Here is a 22728-nt window from a genome sequence, read left to right as displayed (position 1 = left end):
TTAGCCGCGCGTAAATACCACTTTATGGAAATGGGCGGTAATTACGGGCCTCCGGCTCTCCTGTAGCTTCGTTAAGGGCGCCAAATCTCCGGGCTAATTGGCCGGGCGACGCCGGGGGAGCCGCCTGGTTGGGACCGAGGCTGCTGGTGTCACCTCAGACGGCAGCAGAACACACGGCGACACCAGAGCTTAAGCCTCGGATAATATCCAAGCGACACCTCTCTTATACATTACCGATTCATTAAAAAAAAAACTGTTGTTGTTTTTGGAGATGTCTGTCATAAGAATAATTATATTTATTATTGACGCCGGTGGTTCTTCCTGATTGTATGCAGATACAAAAAAATAAGGCGATACGTCTGAAACTTCCTTTTGTGATCGATTATTGATATGCTGGAATTTGGTATTAATGCATGAGATGAAAATCTGCATCTGTAAAAAAATATATTTAAAAAAAAAAACTTTTTATAGCAGAAAAAGGGAGGAAATAAGGGCAATTTTCACCAGACAGCAGAAGCACTATATATGATTTGTCTTTTAAACCATATCAATTTGTGTGTTTGATCAAATTAAGTTTTTTTGGTATTTGGAACATCATGATCATATCATGATAATATTGTAATGTGTTGTTCTGTGTGTATTGACATTGTGATGGGGCTGTGCAACACGGTCTTACTGAATAGTGAGATTCTGTCTGATTCCCACTGTCAGCAGATACTGGGTATAGAAAAAGTAAAAAAAATAAGACCACAATAAATGATTTCTAAACGTTTCCCTTCTCTGATGTGGAAATAACCTTGTTATTTAATTACTGCATTCAGTCTAAATATCAGCTTCCTGATATTTACTCAGTTACTGCAACAGCAAAAGACATGGATCTCATAGAAACTGCTAAGCATAAAAGGGATCTCAGTGGTGAACGGTATCGGTCAGGAGAACGGTGCAAAAATGCCACAGCACTGGATATACAGTCGCCAAAATGTGCATAAAATTGGAGACAGCAGGGATGTTGCCAAAACTGGACGACAAGCAGGTCAGGGAGGCTGGTAAGAAACCTACTGAAGGAGCACTGAAGGAGCAACATGAGGCAAAAATCTCCTGCATTCGTCTGGACTGTGGTGGAGCAGGTTTGCAAAGTGGAATCCATTTCTGACTAAGAAACATATCCAGGTCCCATTAAAATATTGCATAAACATGTGGGAAAATGTGTTATGATCTAATGAGAACAAGGCTGAAAATGTATGACCAACTTCTAAATATATGTTTGACGCAGAAGCAACATTGACACACGATGGTGGCAATGTCATGGTTTGGGTTTGCTCTTCTTCAGCTGGAACTGGGGCTGAGGTCAAGGTCGAGGGAATTCCAAAAAGCTAGAAAGCTAAAGACTTCAGCCTTCAACAAAACAGTGACCTCATTCATACAACCAAACCCAACAAAAGGGGAATCAGCTCAAATGGTAGCGCTGGGTAGTGGGATCGATGCCCGCGTTCTCCACACTTCATTCACGAGGCAGTGGTGGCATAGCAGGAAAAAAGTGGCCCTGTAATCAGAAGGTTGCCGGTTCGAATCCCGATCCGCCAAGGTGCCACTGAGGTGCCACTGAGCAAAGCACCATCCCCACACACTGCTCCCCGGGCGCCTGTCATGGCTGCCCACTGCTCACTCAGGGTGATGGTTAAATGCAGAGGACACATTTCGTTGTGTCACCGTGTGCTGTGCTTCAAAATGACAATCACTTCACTTCAAAAAACGCATGACTTAATCAGAATGGCCCAGCCAGTGCTCATAATTTCAAAAAGTGGCCACCAAGAGATGCCAAATCAGTGCTGAAAGAAAGCTGAAATTTAATCAAAAGCTGCTTCAACAATGTATAAGGTTTTCTGTAAAAATGTCCATAAAGTTGTGTAGGTTCTCGGTCACGATAAAGGAGGTAAACGTTTGCTACTTTGGTTCCTCTGGTTACTCTCACATTTTTGTCGTTTTAAGCTTTCAAACTAAATTCTTGAAATATTGATGACAGCACACAAATACACAGAGCAAAGGTACAATATACTTTCCACATCGATGGTACAGATTCGTTGTCACACCCCTAATATGCATGGCATTTATAATTGTCCATTGCTGTAAGCGATGATACGTCTTGCACTCACTGGTCATCATCTCTGGTGAAGAACGCCGTCTCTTGGCTGATGGCTTCGAACCCTCCCTCCCCTCCCACCCATACAGCAGACTGGATCATTTACTCCTTGAATATTCATGGTGTTGTCGGTGTGTGTGTGTGTGTGTGTGTGTGTGTCCTGGGGGGAGTGTATTTCTTACTCTTACAACTTACAGCCACTCTTAAATCTCCCAGATCCCGCGCACAGATGCCAGCTCCTTTCAGGCCGGCGTGTTGCGCCGTGTTAGCCCAAAGGATTATGCTTAAAGGATCGAAGTGACACGTCGAAGGTGGCATAAACACCGAGGCGGTAAAAAGAGAAATAGAGAGTCAAAATAAACAAACAGATTGCGTCTGTGGCAATGGGGGGACAAAAAGGCTGAGCCTTTTTAGCAAGTAATCTTTTTTTTTTTTTTTTTTTCTGAGCGAGAAAGAGGGCCCATCGGCCATCTGAGACCTCCTCTTCTCCAGGGGCTGCTGTTTATCTGTAGCCGCCTCATCTGCTCACATCTTTGCATGACAAGCGCACGGCGGAATCTGCATGTGGATTGAAAGAGAGTGGCCTGTCACCGAAATCTTGGTCCCCCATTTTGGGAGACATTAAATAATCCATCGAACGATATCTGTGACTATTAGCGCAGGTGATAATACACTTTCACGGACAACCAGTTCAGCAATAAGCGTAATGCATTTTGTACATTTGATACATGTGCAAAATCTGCCATAAAATCCTCATATATCAATATTTAATTTTTTTTCATAAATCACTTAATCAAGTGATTTTAAATCACTTAATCAACCCTTTTCAAAATGATCAAACATTCAAAAGGATTTTATTGATTTGTATCGTTGATTATTTATAAAAACTAAAATGAACAAATAAAATTATTTTCTATATAATAGTAGGGGGATGAGGAAATGCTGTAAATGTGATATTACCAAAATTGACAATCAAAGGTAGGACAATCCATAATTCAGAACAATGTGCACAATTCAACCCATGCACCCTGAAAAGTCTCTTATAATTTTTGTATTGTCTTTTCCTAAATAAACCATTGCGTTGGCGCTGAAAGAATGACCTTACTGTGCTGGACAGACCCCGGGTGTGTGTATTCTCTGTCCAGGAACGTTTGTTTTGAGCAGAAGTCCATGAAGCAGATGAACTCCCAGATAGAACGAATGAATGTGTTTACAAGGGGGAAAAAAAAAGAATCAAGAAACAAAGACAGATGGCGAAGAGAATGAAAGAGAAGGAGAATAAGAAAGAGAGAGAGAATGATGGGGAGTGCAAAGGGGTCTCCATTGAGGGCTTTTTCGAGAGTGAAGAAGGGGAAGATAATCCTGTAAAGCGAGCAAACTCTTGGATATTCATGACTGGTCGAGCAGGGACACTTTATGAAAGGGGACACAGACAGGACAGGATTTAACATCAAAGTGCACCCTGGGAGCTCTGTGCACACTGCAAGACCACAAAGGCCAAAAGGGAATGTGTGCATGTGTGTGTGTGTGTGTGTGTGTGTGTGTGTGCTCTCTGGATGCCATTCAGAGAGATACCCCCCCATCCCCCTACCCACCTATCCTCATGCATAGGGGCAAGATGAGACCACCGCCTAGAATCTGAACAAGCACCTGTGTGTGAGAGACACTACGGCTGGTCTGTGTGTGAAATCCTGCATAGCTTGAAAATATACATTTGAACAATTGTGTGTTTTTGTATTAGACAGTGTTGATTAGACAAATGAAACGCTTTCTTTAATAAATCCCTATTATAGGGATTAGGGTTAGGGTTGCGTGTGTATGAGAGGCATACTCTCATACACACTGTGTGTGAGAGTCTCTGTGTGTGTGTGTGTGTGTGTGTGTGTGTGTAAGCTTGTGTGTGTGTCAGGTGCTGATAAATGGCCGGGTAATGTTGTGTCTTCTCTTTCTATGTGTGCCTTGTCAGCCTTGGTCAGCTCGTTCTGCCATTAGTCTTCACTTGTTTCTTTTCAGCTGACAGGTGAGGACATTTACACACACACACGCACACACACACACACACACACACACACACACACACACACACACACACACACACACACAGACACCTTTTTCATAAAATGGGAAACATATCCTATGCCACCCACACACACTTGTTCACTTGGCCTCTAATCCCAGCTGTGGGCGTCTTGCACTTCCGATTGAAATTCTTCAATTTCAGGCCCTTTCTTTAGGTTTGGTTTTGGTCAGAAGCGACTCTATTCTCCTCATATCTGGGGTGTGTCTGCTCATCCATCATGTGCCATAAAACTTTGCTCTCCTTTGGCCCTGCCGCTGCCCTTGACACCCCTTAACACAGAAGCCATGGTGAACCTGAACTCCAGACACGCATCTGGTCATGGCCTCCAAACGTTTTTGATTTTGACAAAGATTCTAATGTGGCCGACAATAAAACACACACGCCCCCACACCAACACACACTGTGGCTTTGGAGTTAAATAAATAGCTCAATAACGGCACATACTCTGGGTCTGGGTTGACGGAAGAACGCTACATTAACTATGCATTGCATTGGACATTGTTGCTTTGGGAGAGATGTAAATCACCTCTGAATACCACAAAAGTGAGGGGGGAGAAAGACGAAGGATCCACAGAATGAGAAGAGGACGGGGCGATGTAGGGTTCACAAAAATGTGAACAACCAAGCAAAAATGTTTAAATCCCATGCAGTTTAATGCAGCAATTCTTTAATGAAGAAGAACCGGGAAGTGGAGGTAAGCACAATTGTGTGCAGATCAAAAAACAAGTCTAAAACTAAATTGAGATTTCACATTAGCAAAAATGAGCAAAGACACATCAGGAAATTCCAATTTCAGGAAAACAAAAAAAAGTAATTTAAGTTAATAAATAAGAACTAAATAATGGGAAGAAATACTAAATTGTAAGAAGACAGATGACAAACAGAAACCTATGTTGCCATCAAAGTCCCATTAGGGACTGTGGTGGGCATAAATGACCCATCTGGAGCAACAAGCTTAAAGGGCATGATATTGGCCTGCCAGGACCAGAGTTGGCTGGATCAGGACCAGGCCCAGTGAGGAGGGATAAGCCAAACTGAGATTCAGATCTATCTATCTATCTATCTATCTATCTATCTATCTATCTATCTATCTATCTATCTATCTATCTATCTATCTATCTATCTATCTATCTATCTATCTATCTATCTATCTATCTATCTATCTATCTATCTATCTATCTATCTATCTATCTATCTATCTACATTTAAGGACACCCATGTCCCCTGTCCATAACTGTGTAAGTGTGTGGCTCAGTGAGTGTTAAGCCTGCGCTAAACAGGCATGAGTAACAGAGTGTGCTTAAGGGTCCATGTGACAGCGAGCGCCGTTTCTAAGATGACAAAGGACCCATGGGGGTCACCACACTCTTGCCTCTGTGGCCTCCCGAGCCATCTGATCCGGGCCCCATCAACCCCATCTCCCAGGCCAACTTTTCCCAAGGCATGCTGGGAAACCACAAAAGCCAGCGTCAGCCAATTGGTTCCACCCTATTAACAGCTTGTAATCTTCTCATCTCGGCAGCAATGGAGACCACGGTGACAAGCTGATGGATGGATGGATGGAGCCAACAAACAAGCAAGTGTCTCACACACACTCACACACAGACACACACTTCCTTTTTTTCCATTTCTTTGACACATTCGCCCATTTAGAACAAGCCGCTTGGCTTGATCTGATTGTTCAACTTTGCACCTGTTTTGCCACGGGGTCTGAGTGTCTGTAGCTCATGACATCTGTTAATTTCTCATTACATTTTTTTTTTGTTATGCACATTTTTAAGCAGAGGCTGGTTGAAGATCGGAAATGAGCTGTTTGTTTGGTGGTGGCTGTAGTCAAGTTCCCTTGCCTCAAGGTGTTTTGGGCAGCCGGAGCAGTTGGTCGGCTGCTTCGTGCCTTGTGTGGGTGAGACGTGTGAAATAAGGCTAATCTGGTTATGAATATTGAAGACGAACGTTCTGCACTCCTGCCATGGCATCGTTGTTTCATTTGACCTTGCAGATCAAGAAAAGACTTTTCCAGAGACACACAAACAGTCTCTTCTTATTGTAAGCAATTAGGAAGCAGTGGCAGACTGGACTACACAGAGCTGGAACCAAATAAGTCCAAATAAGTCTGCTTGGTTCATTAATAGTCATTTTATCTTTGGCATCACTCTAATTTGCAAACAATACTTTCTTGGGTTACTCAAAATGAAATATTAAAAAAGGAACATGAAATGTGAAGGCAATCAAATTAAAAAAAAAATATTTTCGCAACAGAAATACCATATGGGCAGTTTAATCAGGGGCACCTTAGTTTGTCAGTCGAGCATCTGTATTGGCGATATTTAAATTCAGAAGTCCAATATAAACGTGGTATTCAAGAAAGTTCTATTTTTGATGAATATTCTTGTAGATGATCTACATTGAGGAAAAATTTCATCGCACACTGAAAACGGCACTTAGTGGAGCTCCACTTTCAGGCTAAATAACTGGTTTGTTTCTCAGTATAACTTGCTTGCTGAATAGATTATAATAGCACCATTTGATTGTCAAAGCCATTCATTCAAATGGAAATACAAATAGTTGTGCTGCCTGAAGGAATACAGACACAATTTGTACTTGTTGCTTCTTTATCATAAGTTATATTTACCTTCTTCATCTTACTTAGTCGCTTTCATTACACAAAGTTAAGTTAATTGATTCCCATTTGAATTCCTTTCTCGTCTTACATACAGTATAAGGCCCAAGGACTCACACTGTCGTGACCTCTGACCTCCAAGAAACAAATGACACTGTTCTTCTGTAGCTGCATTTTTAAAAAACCTTGATGGCTTGTGTATTTGTGCCCACTTGGCTTGGATGTTTCCTCTCACATGAACCCACAGGAAATCGGCTTTGATATGAAAGAGGCGATTTAGACCCCCAGGTGCAGATCGAGGGACCCCTGTCCTGGCGGGCCGGCCTGGCCCAGATGGAGTGCACTCAGGCCCCCACAAAGACAACCCCTCTTTACCCTGCGTGGATCCACCGATGGCCCTGCCCTGCTCCAGGCCCATCAAAAGGCTGGCGGAGGCTTCGGCCTGTGGTGTCCAGGGGGGGGCGGATGCCCGTCTCGCTGTTAAACGTCTCTCTATTGAGCTGCGGAAAGCTGGAGGGAGGAAGGGAGAGAGGAGGAGGGAGGGTCGTTTTTCGGGTGGACACCAGGTTCTTTCTTTCCTCCTTTTTTTCATCCTCTCCCTCCCTCAGTCGTACTTTCCCTCTCCTTCTGTGACCGTGCAGGTGTCCCTTTTTGCTTCTTCTTTTTACTTCTTTCTTCCTCACTGTCTCGCTTTTCACAGACACACACAAACAAGGACACAAACAAAATCTTTTTTCTTCCCTAATCTATCGCTTGTGGTCTTTAACAGCAGTAAACAAGGACATGCACACACACACTCACACACACACACAGACACAGACAGACACACCCAAAGGATTACTGATATAATTAGTCAGTGATTTAAGCCAGGATACCTTTCATTAGGGCTGGATTTGAATAAATATTCAAAATAGGAAAAAAAAAAACCTGTATTTTAACGCATGCTTTTTTTTTACAGCCTGTGCTAAAAAGCTCCACTTTTAGTCTGAAAAGGACCTGTGGAAGTCCACTTACTGCAAAGTAAAACACCACTGAACTGGTTTGCAGATAACATTATTCATTCAAGCGAATCCTCCAGTCTACATTGCAAAGCATGCAGCACACTGACAAAACATATTTAACTGTATTTAACTTACTCTACCACACTTAATAAAGAAATTGGCGAACAAGCAATTTTTCCTGATGTATCCAAAACTTGGCAACAACCTAATATTCTAACCTGGTCTTATAATACACATGTCTTGCTGGGTATTTTATACTATTTTAAGTGGCTGGTTGAAGATGTCAAATATTCTGTATTTACAGACAAAAGTATGCTTGTTGAAATGTGAAAAATTAAAATCAAAATTTGATTGTCACACTTTTATCTGAATACAAATTGCTCTCCTTGTTGCTTTTGCCTGAGAAAAGGAGGTAAATCAATCCAATTCATTCTTTCTGTCTAGATGGGGACCAACACAAATGTGTCCTACTTTTGTGAGGACCTAGGATGATAAATTTGTAACACAGATATTCTTTGTACTGAAAACATATTAAAACATGCCAAATGATTTAAAAACCGAATCCTTCCACAAAATATATTTCATGAATTCAAAACGTTAAATGAGGACAAAATTGTTCACTGTAAGGTCCAATGACTACTTTTATGATTTTTCTCCCCTGTTTTTGTGTGTAAAAAAAGATTTCAAATTCACAGGTACGAGTCTGTGCGGCAACCGCACAAGCCAGACACCAACTCCACAGATCCTCCACTCCTGTCTCTCCAGGAAAAAGTGGTGTGAATGAAAACAAGACCGACTCTTCTTCTTCACCTCCTGCTCTCATCAGGAACAACATGCTTTCTGTTTGTCTGCCTCTCTCTCTCGCCCTCTTCCTCCGGCCGGCTTCCGCTCTCACGTTTGGGGAGACCGCAGATGAAGGGGGGGAGTGTGAAAGAGAGATAAAGACAAGGATGGATGGTGTGAAACGGAGAATCCTCCCGCCTCATATATTGCTGATGTGTGTGGGTTTGTTTGTGCGTCTGATTGTGTTTCTTCGCACATGGGAGTTGGTTACAGTGCACGCCTGCATGGACATGCTCACACAGTTAGGACAACCAACATTTTTATGGGGACATTTAGCTGGTCTCCACTAGTCATATTTAAAACACCATATCTCTTACTTGTGTAGAACTTGTCTAAATCAAGCCATTGATCTTCTGCTTGGCTGTGTAAGGGTATTTCTCCCATTTGTGTGTGTGTGTGTGTGTGTGTGTGTGTGTGAGAAAGAGAAAGCGTAATCAATGTTAAAGTCTGTGTTAGGACTGTGGTAGACTGTGGTTGTCTGTCTGTTTGTATAATTGTGTGCATCTGTGTGTTTTGTGTATAATATAGAGGAAAATAGTGTGTATGCGTGTCCTGAACAAATGTTTATAAGACATATGTTTCTCTGAATGTGAGTGTGTGTTTGACTAGTTGCGTATGTGTTTGTGTGTGTAAGAAAGACAGTGAAAGTCTCTGTGCGAGAGTGTGTGTGTGTGTGTGTGTGTGAATAGCACATCTGATCCTTTGTGCCGCCGTACCCTCACCTGTGCTAAAAGTCAATCCGTCCTTTCATGCCAGAGTTGGACGGGAGCCCAGGCCACTCAACTGCACTCGGCGGGGCGGAGAAAGAGCAACAATCGCAAAACAACAAACAACAACAACAAACTCCCAACCACCTCTCAGCGGCCGGACCCCCTCTTCCTCCTCCTCCTCCTCCTCCGCCATTCGCATTCAGCCGCAACACTTCACAAGGCTCCAGTCTTCCACGCACCCCTTCATTACCCTAATGAGTTTATTCTGGGGGGGGGGGCAGGGCTGCCTTTGCGTTCGGGTTCAGCGGTAATATCTCAGATGCGAATTACCCACAAATAAAACATGGGGGGGAACGCTGAATAAACGTTATATAAGGGTTTTGTTGTAACGCGAACGTCGTGTTTTGTGTGAGCGTGGGGCGTTTGTGTGGGGTCAGATACACACCCCTGGAGGTGGAGTTTTCACTGAGAATGTGTAGTGTGTGTATGTGTGTGTGAAAGTGAAGTGAAAGGGAGATAGGGGCTTGTTTGGCTCACTTCTCCTCGCTCTCTGGAGGAGAGCATCGGGGTGAGCTGAGCTCCCTGCAGAGGCTCTTACGCTCTTCTCCTCCTCCTTCTCCTTCTTCCGTCACTGATGGATCAGCAATGCTGGACCTGAACGCGTTCCTCCTTTCACGGCTTGAGAAGCACCTGCGTTTGACCTAAGACTGGGATCTCCTGAGTCGGTGAGAACTTAATACCTGTCAGTTAGACCCACACCGGCTTCAGTTGGGACGTTGTGCAGAGACGCTCTGCCACCACACACTTCCTCACAAACCCAGACTCAGTTGAAGATAAGGACATTCTTTCTTTTTTCATATTTTTGTTACTCTGAAAGGTGGAGAACTGAGTTCCGACCCTGGGATGAGTTTGCTGCCCAGCCTTGGTGGAAAGGAGAGAGACCAGCCCATGCCTAGAACGGTGAGGTTGTCAGGGGCGGCTGGACCCATGATGCTGGGGAGCCTGCATGGCCCCCGCGGGCTCTCCAAATCAACCAGAGAGCTGAGCGCAGAGGAGCAGCAGGAGCTGAGGAGGAAGATCAACAGTCGAGAGAGGAAGAGGATGCAAGACCTCAACGTGGCCATGGACGCCCTGAGGGAGGTGATGGTGCCCTATTCTTCCTCTCCCACTGGCTCGGCCGCTTCCTCTGTACCTGGACAACAGCACCCCTTTTTGCCAACTCAGGGGCCCGGGGCCCCACCGACTGGGCGGAGGCTCTCCAAGATCTCCACGCTGGTGCTGGCGAGAAACTACATCCTGCTGCTGGCTTCCTCGCTGCAGGAAATGAGGCGTCTGCTGGGGGAGCTCAGCATTGGAGTAGGGGGGGCCAACGGGAGCGTGCCACGCCTGCTCCTCACGGGGGGCTGGCCCTTCCTTTCGGGGCCAGGACAGTTCCTCCTCAGCCCGGAGTCTCTTCTTGCTCCACCGTCCAAATGCCCCCTGCTGCCCCCTGTGGCACCACTGGCCCAGGAGGAGCTGCCCATGTGGGGAGGAGGTAGTGGAGGAAGTGGAGGAGTGCCAGGGGGCATCCCAGGGGTCTGTACCTGTGGGGTCTGCAGGGTGCCCAGAGTGGTGCACTCCTCAGGTCCACGCTTCCCGAAGTGAACTCCTGACTTCCGGGGGCTCTTGTGCATCTGGAGCCTGTCTGATGCGTATGAAACATCGTAACCGTTGCTTCCCATTCCCACTCACACGCTTTAATAACACAGGACCGCTGCTGGTCACTTACTCCATGTTTTGAAGAAGCAGATCCATTAAACTTTTAGCCTTTGTGAAATTATAGGTTATATAATGTCCTTCACCTACATAATTTGTGTGTCAAATAAACAAATCATATTCAATTAAAACAGTCAATTTGCACAAATGATTTCTGTGTGTGTAATATATTAACAATACATATAACAATGATTAAGATCGGAAGATTTTTATTTTTGAACTTTGTGGGTGTTAATGGTATCCCTGTTTGTGTATTGTATTTATAGCATTCTCATGAAAATTGGAGATTATAATAAAGAAAGAAAATGCAAATGAGCAATTATTTTTGCTGGGGTTTGATTTAAAAATAGCAACATCTCTTTGCTGTAGTTGGACATTTGCAGTATACACGTGACTCTCTAGAATATGACCCATAATATAATGAATGTGCATGCATGTGCATGTGTGTGTGTGTGTGTGCACAAATGCAATTGTAGAAAACAGGTCTGAATGTGTATATGAATGTGTGTGATTAAACACTATAGGTCAGAAGCAATAGACAGCTTTGTCAAAATGTTATTACCTTAAAACGTTAGAAAAGCTTGAAACTTTACATTCTGCATTCAGCTGGTATTTATGGACAGAGTTTAATTAAAAAAAACAAATGCATTTCTTGAATCATAAAAAATGATTGTGATGCGCAAATTTCAGTGCAGTTACGTTTTTTCACAAACCAATAAACCTTCAATTACAAACCACTTTATATATTTGTGAACACCCTCATATTTATTTGTGGATTTTTAAAACTTTCTTGATGGGGCTCGACGCACCTTTTTTTAAAAAAGGTTGCCAATTGCGAAAAGGAAGGAATTGCGAAAACACAAGTTTCATAAAATGAAACAGGAAAAACTGAACCAGGAAAAATATCCTTCAGTGTTTTGTGGTGGTAGTAACTGTGTTCCTGCTGAATTTAATTGAAAGGTTCCCTGCTCGCTCATGTCAAGTGGTGTCCGTCGGTCACATGTCAACACAGATACCCTGGAGATATCCTGGATACACGAATACGATCTGAAATTCTCTGAACAGGTTTGATCTGCCTGCTTAAAAAGGTGCAGGGAGGGAGTTGAATAAAAAGTCTGGATAGGACGCGGTGAATCTGGGACTCCGTGTGATAAAGAAGAAAAGGGCGATTCTGATGAATCCCACACGTGAACGCTCACGTCTATTACATTACACGTACAGTATATGGTGTTATTACATTTCAACAACTAGTCACTTACATTTGTCTAAAGTGTTTCTAATGTTTTCTTGTGATAAGAAGAAGGTTGGTGCCCCGGTGAGTGTGCGAGGGATTGAAATAATTACTCCTGCACTCCTGAAGCGGAGAGTTCTGCCAGTGAAACTCCCTCATTTCACTTACTCTTTCACCCGCCCGTCTCATCCTCCTTTCAGTGGCCAAACGAGGCCGAGATGAGAACCTGTCCCTGTAATTACTTCCCTTTGATACCCTCCTCTCCGCTCGTCGCCTCTGACCCCCTGTCCTCAATCAAATTCTTCATCTCTCACTCCGTGAAATGGGGGTTAGTGGGTGGGTGGAGGGAGGGGGGGGGTGTGTGCTCGCTACGTCCTTCCGCACAATATGCCCAAACAGCCATAAAATGGGGAGTTCAGCCCGACCACCAATCCACCCAACACCACCACCACCACTCCTGCTCAGCCCAACCCAACCCAACCCCACCCACCATCCACACTGTTCCTGTGGAAAGCTCCTCTTTCAAAAAGGATGCAGTGATGGAAAAAAAAAGAGAGAACAGGGGTTACTTGGGAATGGGAAGGAGGTCACTTTACCTTCTGAAGGAGAGTCGAGGCGATCCCGCTCCACACAGGGGCCACATGAATGATAATACCAATCATAATAATAATAATAACAATCAAATACTCTAAATAATTGCCTGTGGCTAAAGATGTGGATTAGCCGTGCTGCATGTGTGAATGGGGGCCGGTGGCTGAAAGGGAGAGAATCTGTTACCCATCGCGGAGGACAAAGGCGGAGGTAGGTGCTATTAAGTGAGATTAAGCCTAATAGGACTTGATTTTCTTACAAGGAGAAGGAAGGGAGCTGGTGGAGGAGACGTAGGGAGGGGTGGCGGAGGCCGGGGGGAGCAGGAGATCAAAGAGAGGAGCTCCTCCAAGACCCTGGCACTCTGTGCATTTACATATAGCTGCTTTATGTCCCTCTACGTCTCAAAAGGCAAAAGGATTACTTTTTGCTAATTTTTCGCTCTTTCTCTCTTTCACTCGGATTTTCACTCCCAAGTTTTCTCTAAGGCTTTAGCCTTTCTCCACCTCGCTTTTTCTGATGCCACAGACCATACGCCTCTGCTCTGGATGTGGGTCGCTTGGCCTTTATTGGTCCATCCTGCACGTTTTTTGCTTCAGGAGAGTCAATTTGCTCCATTGAATGGCTGATGATTGTCTACCAGTGGCAGTGCATCAGAAACCTCTTATCTTAAATGAAGATTTTACATGTGTCAGAGTGAAGGAAATTGAATTTATTGTCACATATCTTTTGCAGTGAAATTCTTAGGCCACAGGTGAGGGCAGGGTGATGCAGGAGAAAAGTGTAACACAATAGGAAAATATGAGAAGTCTGTATAAAATGACATAAAACCGCACAAGACATTACATAAAACTGACATAAGACAATATACTACACAAAACAAGGAAAACGTAAAAATAAGTAAGTACAAGAAAACATGCATAAATACTACAAAAATCACAAACCTGGGAGTAATGGGAGGTGGAGAAATTGTGCAGCTGGGCAAATAAGTCAATACAAGAATAGGCAGTAAATGAATGCAATGAAGGTATTAAATAGAAGTAGTAAAAGACATCACAGTGTATAGCAGTGGATGGAGAATTATGACCAGGTCTGATTTGGTTTATATATGCATAACTACCTGCTCTCCCTTCATTATTAATCTTCTCTTACTTTCTATAATATGTGGTGGGATATTAGATTAGATTAGGCTTCAGACACAAATTTGCAAACTGTGTTTTTACCTTATTTAAACAATGACAATGCTCCTTCTGTAGTGCATGTGTGTGTGTGTGTGTGTGTGTTCACAGCAGGTCCTTTGAGGGAAGCCGAGTTAAATTGCCCCCGGCTTGAAGACTGATTGAGGCCCATCCATCCTTCCCTGGCTGTGAATGGAAGAGTGTGAGAAGAGCTCCACTCCTCCTTTCAGAGCAGCGCACATGTTTGCAGATTTATCTCTCCCTTTTCGGGGCTCTTTATGCCACCACGCCGTGAAAATCTAAGCCTGTTGTGAGTTATGGCGGGCATGTTAGAGTCCTCGATAGATCACAAACAGACATAACTAACACGAACACACTGTCGTACTTGCTGTCTCAAAGACTCACGCAAAACGCATTACTTCCAAAAATGCCAGTCTACAGTTTAATACATTTTTATTACATGGATAACAAATCAATAAAACAATAAGGACCCATCATCCGAATCTATACAATGTATATCTATGGCTCTCCGTCTCGCCTCCTTGAATAATCATTTAAGTCAACGTGGGGAGTCTTGTTAATAGGAAGTACTGGGTCATAAATTTTTGTGTGAATAAGAGACCCCTGGAGAGCAAGAGTGAGAGAGAGGGATGTGGGGTAGGAGGGGTACTGGTCAGGACCCTGTTAGCCTCCCACACCCCTTATCTGTCTTTTGAATCCCTGCTGTATGTGCCCACCCGCCCGAGATTCCAGCCCCTCTGTTCCAGCACAGAGCGCGTCCCAGTACAACCAGTTTACTGCCCTCTGTAAAAGCCCCGGTCATTAACCTTTCCTGTTCGCTCCCACCTCCGCACACAAACGCCGCTCACCCCGTCCCAGTCTAATGTCTTTACTGGTTTCCATAACAGCCTCCTCATTAGCCTAACTCCCCATGGGAGAGTTGCAGGGTGCCGTTGCATGGGAAACTGCAGAATAATAATTCTCTGGTATCTATCTATCTATCTATCTATCTATCTATCTATCTATCTATCTATCTATCTATCTATCTATCTATCTATCTATCTATCTATCTATCTATCTATCTATCTATCTATCTATCTATCTATCTATCTATCTATCTATCTATCTATCTATAAACCTTGTATGTTTTTCTGAGGATTTCCACTGTACAAATATGATAAAGAAATCAGCTTCACTGACTCCACATTTATGACTGAAGATGAGCCAGGGTGTCAAGTGTTGATGGGAGTGTGTGTGTGCCTAACTCTTACTGTCCCAATGTCCAGTGTAGAGTGGTGAGCAAACACCAACACACTCCAGGCACTCGGCAACGGGCGGCGCCCAGAGACCCCCAGCCGGCCCCCCGGCCTCGTTCCTGTGGTGTCAGCGTCGGTGTGGTAATGACCCCGCGGCCCCCCATTTGCCCTTTGCACCCGAAGCCAGGAATGCCAGTTAACACATCACAGGCCTCGCTCTTTCTTTCATTCCCGGGCCGTTCCCTTTTCTCCCCCTCTTTTCTTTCCCAGCGGCGGTGGAGGTGTGGGTGGCTGCTGACAGGGAACAGGCCTTTTTCTCTTCTGTTTGGACTCGTCTTTTCTTCCCTTCTTTTCTGCTTAATTGAGTTGTTTGGCAGGCGGGCCTGTCAACCCGCTGTGGCGTCGTGGGGAGTCCCTTTCGCACTCGGAGTGAATGTGTGTGTGTGTGCGTGTGTGTCACAACAGACACACAAAGAGAACCTGCTTTTGTGTTCAGCGAGACGGGTTAGTTTTTCACAGTTATTACTGCTTGAGTGGAGAGAGAGAAGTTTAGTAAACCTAAATTACTCATTCATATGTACACACACATCATTTAAATTTACAATTAATTATTGGTCTGTTTCAGTATACTGATAATGCTGATTCAACTGAAATGAATACGTTTATAGAAATAATAAAAGGCAACATCATGAAGATTCCATGAGCTGTGCTAATATATATATATTGCTACTATCGAATGTGTGAATGTGTGTGAGTGTGTATATGTTTGCTCAGGAAACACAGCACACTCTCAGCTCGGATGCCTCCGGGAAACTTTAAATATTGTCGCACTCCTGCCTGAGAGCTCAACAAATACCGTAAATGTCAACAAAACCCTTACATGTACCAGACCCTGCTGAAGAGTCTCAGGAGGTGCTGAATACTCCGAGTGTGTGTGTGTGTGTGTGTGTTTGAGTGTTTGAATACATTCCACAGTCATGGAATGGAGCATTAAAGTATAGAACCAATCGATTTTTGGTAAAACATCAGTTTCAATATTTGGTAAAACGTATTTGTGTTAAAGGAAGTATTTACCCCCTTATGGTTTTAAAGGGCTGTGAATGTAGACAGATACAACAAATCCCAAGCAATATTGTTTCCATACGGCAAGAAGAACGAAATAAAAAAATAAAAAATAATTATATGTTTAGAGCTGCCATTCAAAACAGTATAATTCAGGGGAAGATCTGATGACAATATTTCCACCCCAGGTTATTGTTAACTTGCTTGACACAGTCAAAAAATATCACCATGGCCTCTTTTGACATCTTGTTGCTTTCATATTGTAAATAGTGCTAGTTTCTCATGATTAGATAGCAATTAAATATTTTCAATATTCACTATTTTCAATATTAGCTAAAACCATATACCATGTTACAAAGCTGACTTAGCTCACCTTACTACATCTATACAGTGAGCAATGTGAAAAGTAAATGTAAAAACTTTAGTTATACAGCAACTGGCTGCATAACAACTTACACTACCTTGGGGCAGTGGCGGCCTAGCGGTCTTTCTTTCTTTCTCAACAACTGGATTCACAGCATCACAACTTGAGACGAGAGCTTGTGTTCCACATGTATTCCTAATGAAAGCTAAAAACACAAAAATCTCACAGAATTATGCAGCCAAAACGATTCCATGCTACAGTGATGACGTACAAGAGGAAGCGGAGAAAGTAAGGTAATAACAATTATCAGCTGTCTTTCTGCATTACTGCGTGTTGTGTGTGTGGATGTGGGGGTGGGGGTGGGGGGCAACACATGCACTTGCATATCTGTGGGTCTCACTGGACTTCATGACAGACGTCACAGTGACACAGAAGGGCAAATCGAGGGCCGCTTGCCCAGTGTGTGTGTTAGTGTCTGTCTGGAATGCTGAGACTGTGTGTGTACTTCATCTGTGCGAATGGAGTGTGTGTTAATAGTGGTGTCATCTTCAGACAAGGTCTGGACTCTAGCCACCTGATTTCCTCCTAAACCCTGGCTCTCACACACACACACACACACACACAATGTCGTCCTTCTGTGCCATACTGACAGCAGAGCTCACCCATCCGCCAGCCAGACGTTTTGCTGACCAGCAAAAACCTGCATGCCCCAGACCAAGGGCAAGAGAGGGCGAAGAGTGGAGGGGAGAAGAGGAGGAAGACCTTCTCCTCCCCAAGCTGCTTGCATGCCAAAACCAGCCGACGAGGTCAAAGCACCAGAGACAGAGAGAAGAGAAGACGGACACTCTCAGTATTTTCAACACCTTGAATGCAGTCCGAAACCTTTAAAAACACTCATCACTGCTCCGCTACAGTGCCAATCTCGTTACCATGGCACCTACAGAAGGCCGAATGAATTGTGCAGCCAGTAAACGATCAGTTCTTCACCCAAATTTAGGTTGCAACCGTACGATTCGTACAAAACTGCAAGTACCGCAACAAACTAAATAGATTCTGTATCTAAAGTTATTACTCTGACAAAATATTCTTTACCTCCAGCATATTTTCACAGCCCTTCCACAAATGTCTGATGCTGCAATGAATTTAGGCATTTTTCTTGGCGCTGAAGAAGGTGAATCTCTGGGAGAAAGTAAAAGATACACTTCATTGAGAATGCCTTCAGCAGATATGCGAGTGCCAGCCTGGTATGGGGCACGTGCACGATCTGTGCGTTTGTGTGTACAGGCTGCTATGGTGGTTAGGCCACTTTTAACATACGGAAAAGTGAAAAAAATATAACAGTCCTGAGTCCTTTCTTTCTGTTTTGTGTGCATCCCTGCAGGAGTGACAGCAGCCACTATTGGCCAAATTTGTGTAAAGGTTGTGCGGATTTCATGATCACCCAAACAAAATCCCAGGGGCTGGTTGAATTGGTGCCAGCATTGTGGAACAGTAACAGTTAAACCAATTCCAGCACTGATTAACGTTACGTCTTAAGTCGTCTGTGTAAAAATCACATGTGACACTAGACATGCTTGGGTGAAAATCCTAAAATGCTTTATTTCTGCTTATTAGTGAACTTTGGGGATGTGGAAAGCCGTGGTCATCTCACTCTGTCACATACACACTCACACACATACACACACACTGGCAGGTCACTCCCGCTCTCCTGCAGTCCGGTGTGCAGGTGCAACTTGGCGTGCCTGCTCTTCATTTGCATACATTTGCATGCTGTCAAATCCAGCCATGTCTTGACAGGCCAACTCAATACTGTAGAGAGAGAGAGGGTGGGGGGGTGGAGGGTTCGAGGGTTTTCAGATCTTTTCTATCTCGCCGTAGCTGGTGCGTGAAGCCTACTGACACCCTGAGTGGGATGTCAGAAGAGTGTGTGCGTGTGGGTGCGATGGAAGCAACAGGAAGCCCAGTGAACATGAGCGATCTCCTGCTTAACCTTGTCTCTCATCCTTCCTCTCCTCTCCTTGCCCCCCATCCCTCTCTCCTGCTCTCCCCTGCTGTGGGACACTGATGTGTGTTTACCGTTGTTGTGTCTCTGTGCAGGGAGGCTTGTAGAGCTTGTAACTCAGCGTGGGTCATATACACACACACACACACACACACACACTCATGTTTATTTTTATATCTTTGTAATGACCTAGGGCTGTAAGAGTGGAGTAAAAAGGTTAAACCACCTTCACCAGGCGCAGCAGAGCTTAAACCTAAATTCATTTCTGAACCTCATTAGCTATAAGCAAAGGCCATAGAAATGGCCACACCTTTACAAAATTTGGGCCTACCAAGATAGAAGTAAAAGCATAAACTGTCAGACTTAAGCACTGATATGCATAAACATTTGCAGTTTGCACTTGCTGTGTGACATGCACTCACTTTGTAAGTCACTTTGGGATAAATGGCTCTGTGAAATGAATAATGTATATTGGAATGAATAAATGTAAATGTTACACTGGGAAACATATGAACCACTTCCTCACACAGTAGGATGGAGGAAAGAGGGAGAAACAACAGAAGATGGAGGATGGAGTTAGGCAGAAAATGACAGAGAGTAGGATGGACTTGATGAGCAAAATTCTATAGCAAGTTAATATGAGAGCTTATTACATTGTAATGGAGGGATGGATGGTTAAATGGTTAGGTGGTTATTACTGGGATATGTGAGTGGAGGGATTCTTTAATAGCTGGATGGATTAATGGATGGATGGATAGGACAGTGTAGTAGATGGGTGGGTGGGTGAATGGATAGATGGATGAATGGATGAATCTATGAACAACATAATACAATGTAATACATGGATGGACATACTGGTGGATGGATATTACAGTGTTATAGATGCATGGGTGGATGGGTAAAGGAATGTATGGGTAGTTCAGTGAAATATATGTATGGATGTATGGGTGAATGGATATTACAGCGTAAAGGATGGATGGACATTCTCTGGTCTTCATGGTTCCACAAATGCTGAACTGTTCCATCACTGCTGCCAGCAGCCCAGCCATCTGTCTGCAACAGCTCACAGTAAAAACATTGTGGTATCCACTGACTCATAAAGACACACAGTGCTCATCACACACACACACACACACACACACACACACACACACACACTGTCTGAAATGGCTGCTCCTGATCCAAAGCATTACAGCTCACCCTGTATTGCAGCCAAAAGATCATCACAATGAAAGGCAGCTCCGCTCAGAGTAGTGATATCATAGAGTCCACCCCGCGCTGTCCCAATCACAACCACACACACACACACACAAAGTGGTGGCCATGTGGGTAAGGAAGCAGACCTGTAATCGAAAAGTTGCCGGTTCTGAACCCCATGAAAGATCCCTGGGCAGCTTTCATGGCTGCCCACTGCTCACCAAGGGTGATGGTTGAATGCAGAGGACACTTTTCAGTGCGTGCACTGTGTGCTGTGTTTCACAATGACAATCACTTATCTTTCACTTCACTTTCACACACACACACACACACACACACACACACACACACACACACACACACACACACCACCCACACCCACACACAATCACACACATTTAAGCCCCAGTCTTGAAAAACTCATGTATGTGTGTATGTCTACATCTCTTTTCATCTATTCGTCTTTTTGTGCCTATGTGTGTGTGTGTGTGTGTCTGTCTGTGTGAGTGAGCGTGTGTGAGGCTGCACACTCTCAGGACCGGCACAATAAGATCTGTTCACCATACAGCTCCAGTGACAGCAGAGTATTGAAAAGCTACTGGAGAAGAGAGAGCGCTCTGTGTGCGAGCAAACAGAAGATGGAGGGACAGCATGGAAGCAACCGAGTAAGAAAGAAAAAAAGAAAGAGGACTCAACGCGTCTTCAGTCCTTACACACCCTCACACACCCTCTCCTGCTGTCCGTGCAAGTCTTTACACCCCATGTGTGTATGTGTGTGTGTGTGATTCTCAACAGCAGGTTCTCTCAGATTCACAGCTGTGGATGTGGCTGTGAAGGAAGAAGACATCTTCACTCGTCACCCGGGTAACGCAGGACAGCACCTGCACGTGTGGACACACACACACACACACACACACACACACAGCTGTAAAGTGACAGTTTTGCTGAATGGCAGGAAACCTACAATACCCCAAATCTTCCGTCTAAACCGCATAGGGCAAAATCAACATATGAATGAAATACACAACTACATGTACAAGTGTAGCTCAGAGAGCAATTACATACATTTACACATTACAAATGCTGTTTACCTCACAGATGATAGAACACAAGATGACAGAGCTGTGTCATTTTGTTCATTTCATAACTAAAAATAGGAAGGTCACTCGAGATTAAGAAATAAATTTTTACACAAACAAAAGTGCTCACTGCTCCCATAAATCTGCTCTTCCGTCAAACAAGACTTGGTGGCCTTTGGTGCACTTTGATTTCAAATTCTTCCAAAGCTTTTCATCCCAGGAGCCAAACTTATCTTGACTGGGATATAGTCAGTAGAATGTCTGTTCCATAAATGTCACGTGTTGTGACACTATTGTCTCACTGCCGCTGAACGCAGCACCACATGCAATCTGTGAGGCCAGGTCACTAGTTTAAGATTAAAAGCATCCTCAGGATTTAAATAGATGAAACACTTTATCTTGAAGACAAGACGCTAACTACCTTGGCGTGTAATCATTTCCGTCAACCAGGAAAACAATCTTTCATTTAAAATAGGAGGAGCCCATGGCGATGGCTGACAGCTCTCACCCACGCTACTTTCTCTTTTAAAACTCACAATGGTCAATACATCACATGGCCAGCATCATTAATGATTGTGCTCTGCGTGACAGAAATAATTACACACCAACAAAAAGGGTAGTTAGTGTCTCAATTTATGTAAATCCCGGAGACACCTTTGACCTTACACTAGCAAATAGGGCCCATGCTTTGCACGGCACTTTTAAAACAGTGCTCTTAGTGTTCATTTAGTCAAAGCACTCTCATTCAGCTAATGACAATGTGAGAATTCAGCGCGCGGCTGCATCAAACTGAATAAAATTGTAATTTGCACATCACTATTGATATTTTCCATATTATCCAGTCTATATTATATACATAAATTATGTAATAGCTGCTGGTTGTAATGAAAAGCTTATTTTTGTATTAACTGGTTTACATCATTTACATTTTCAGATGAGATGTCCACAGGTGTAATATGGAATCAGACCATTTTTGGACATTTATTTTTACCTCGGGTTCTCTCTCCATCTCTAGGCAGAAAAACAAAACAATGGCCATTTTCCCATGTGGGGTCATCGGGTGGCTGTGGCCCCACCCCACTGGGAGTCCAAGCACTGGCGCACCGGGATTCCGGAATAAATGTTGACTGCTGTGTTCCATCCTTAAACACTAATGCTGCAGTTTACCTGCACTAATGAAGCAACCAGGCAGGGCCGGAACTAATTTTGCAAGTGTGTGTGTGTGTGTGTGTGTGTGTGTGTGTGTATAACCCTACTAGGTCACTAAGGTCAGACAGAAGAAAGTGTCCCAGCAGACACGCATGCACACACACACCCACACACACACACACACACACACACACACAAACCTATGCACAAACATCAAACGCACTCACACAAGTTTAAAGGATCTGACCTCATGTGCTGGCTTTACACAGCCCAGTACAGCTGACAGTCATGCCCGTCGCCCTCGGCAACAGCTGCTGGGAGGCGATGATGTCGTGCGACACAATACGGCATGTGAGCCACGACAATGGCGAGACTGTGCTCACAGAAAGCCATCCTGGCCCCGTTTAGACCCTTTTGTTGTTGTTATTGTTGTTATTGTTGTTTAGAGACCCGCGCATAAGACTCCCGAAACA

At 44.0% G+C, this 22728-nt stretch overlaps 1 protein-coding gene across 1 annotated transcript; it reads left to right on the top strand.

Moving 5' to 3' along the window:
* The first annotated feature begins 9923 nt into the window (after positions 1–9923).
* olig1 (oligodendrocyte transcription factor 1) lies at positions 9924–11345 on the top strand. Its single transcript, XM_028991940.1, has 2 exons — positions 9924–10119; positions 10272–11345. The coding sequence occupies exon 2, from the start codon at positions 10298–10300 to the stop codon at positions 11036–11038; it is 741 nt and encodes a 246-aa protein (XP_028847773.1). The 5' UTR covers positions 9924–10119; positions 10272–10297; the 3' UTR covers positions 11039–11345.
* The last annotated feature ends 11383 nt before the right edge of the window (positions 11346–22728 follow it).

Source organism: Denticeps clupeoides, chromosome 9 (genome assembly GCF_900700375.1).
Source record: "Denticeps clupeoides chromosome 9, fDenClu1.1, whole genome shotgun sequence".
NCBI classification, from domain to species: Eukaryota; Metazoa; Chordata; class Actinopteri; order Clupeiformes; family Denticipitidae; genus Denticeps; species Denticeps clupeoides.
Note: the sequence above shows the minus strand (reverse complement) of the source record. Positions and strands in the feature narration are given on the sequence as shown.

Bases quoted from the DNA above. Each gene is read 5' to 3' on its own strand.
- olig1 (XM_028991940.1), top strand. From the start codon at position 10,298: ATGAGTTTGCTGCCCAGCCTTGGTGGAAAGGAGAGAGACCAGCCCATG.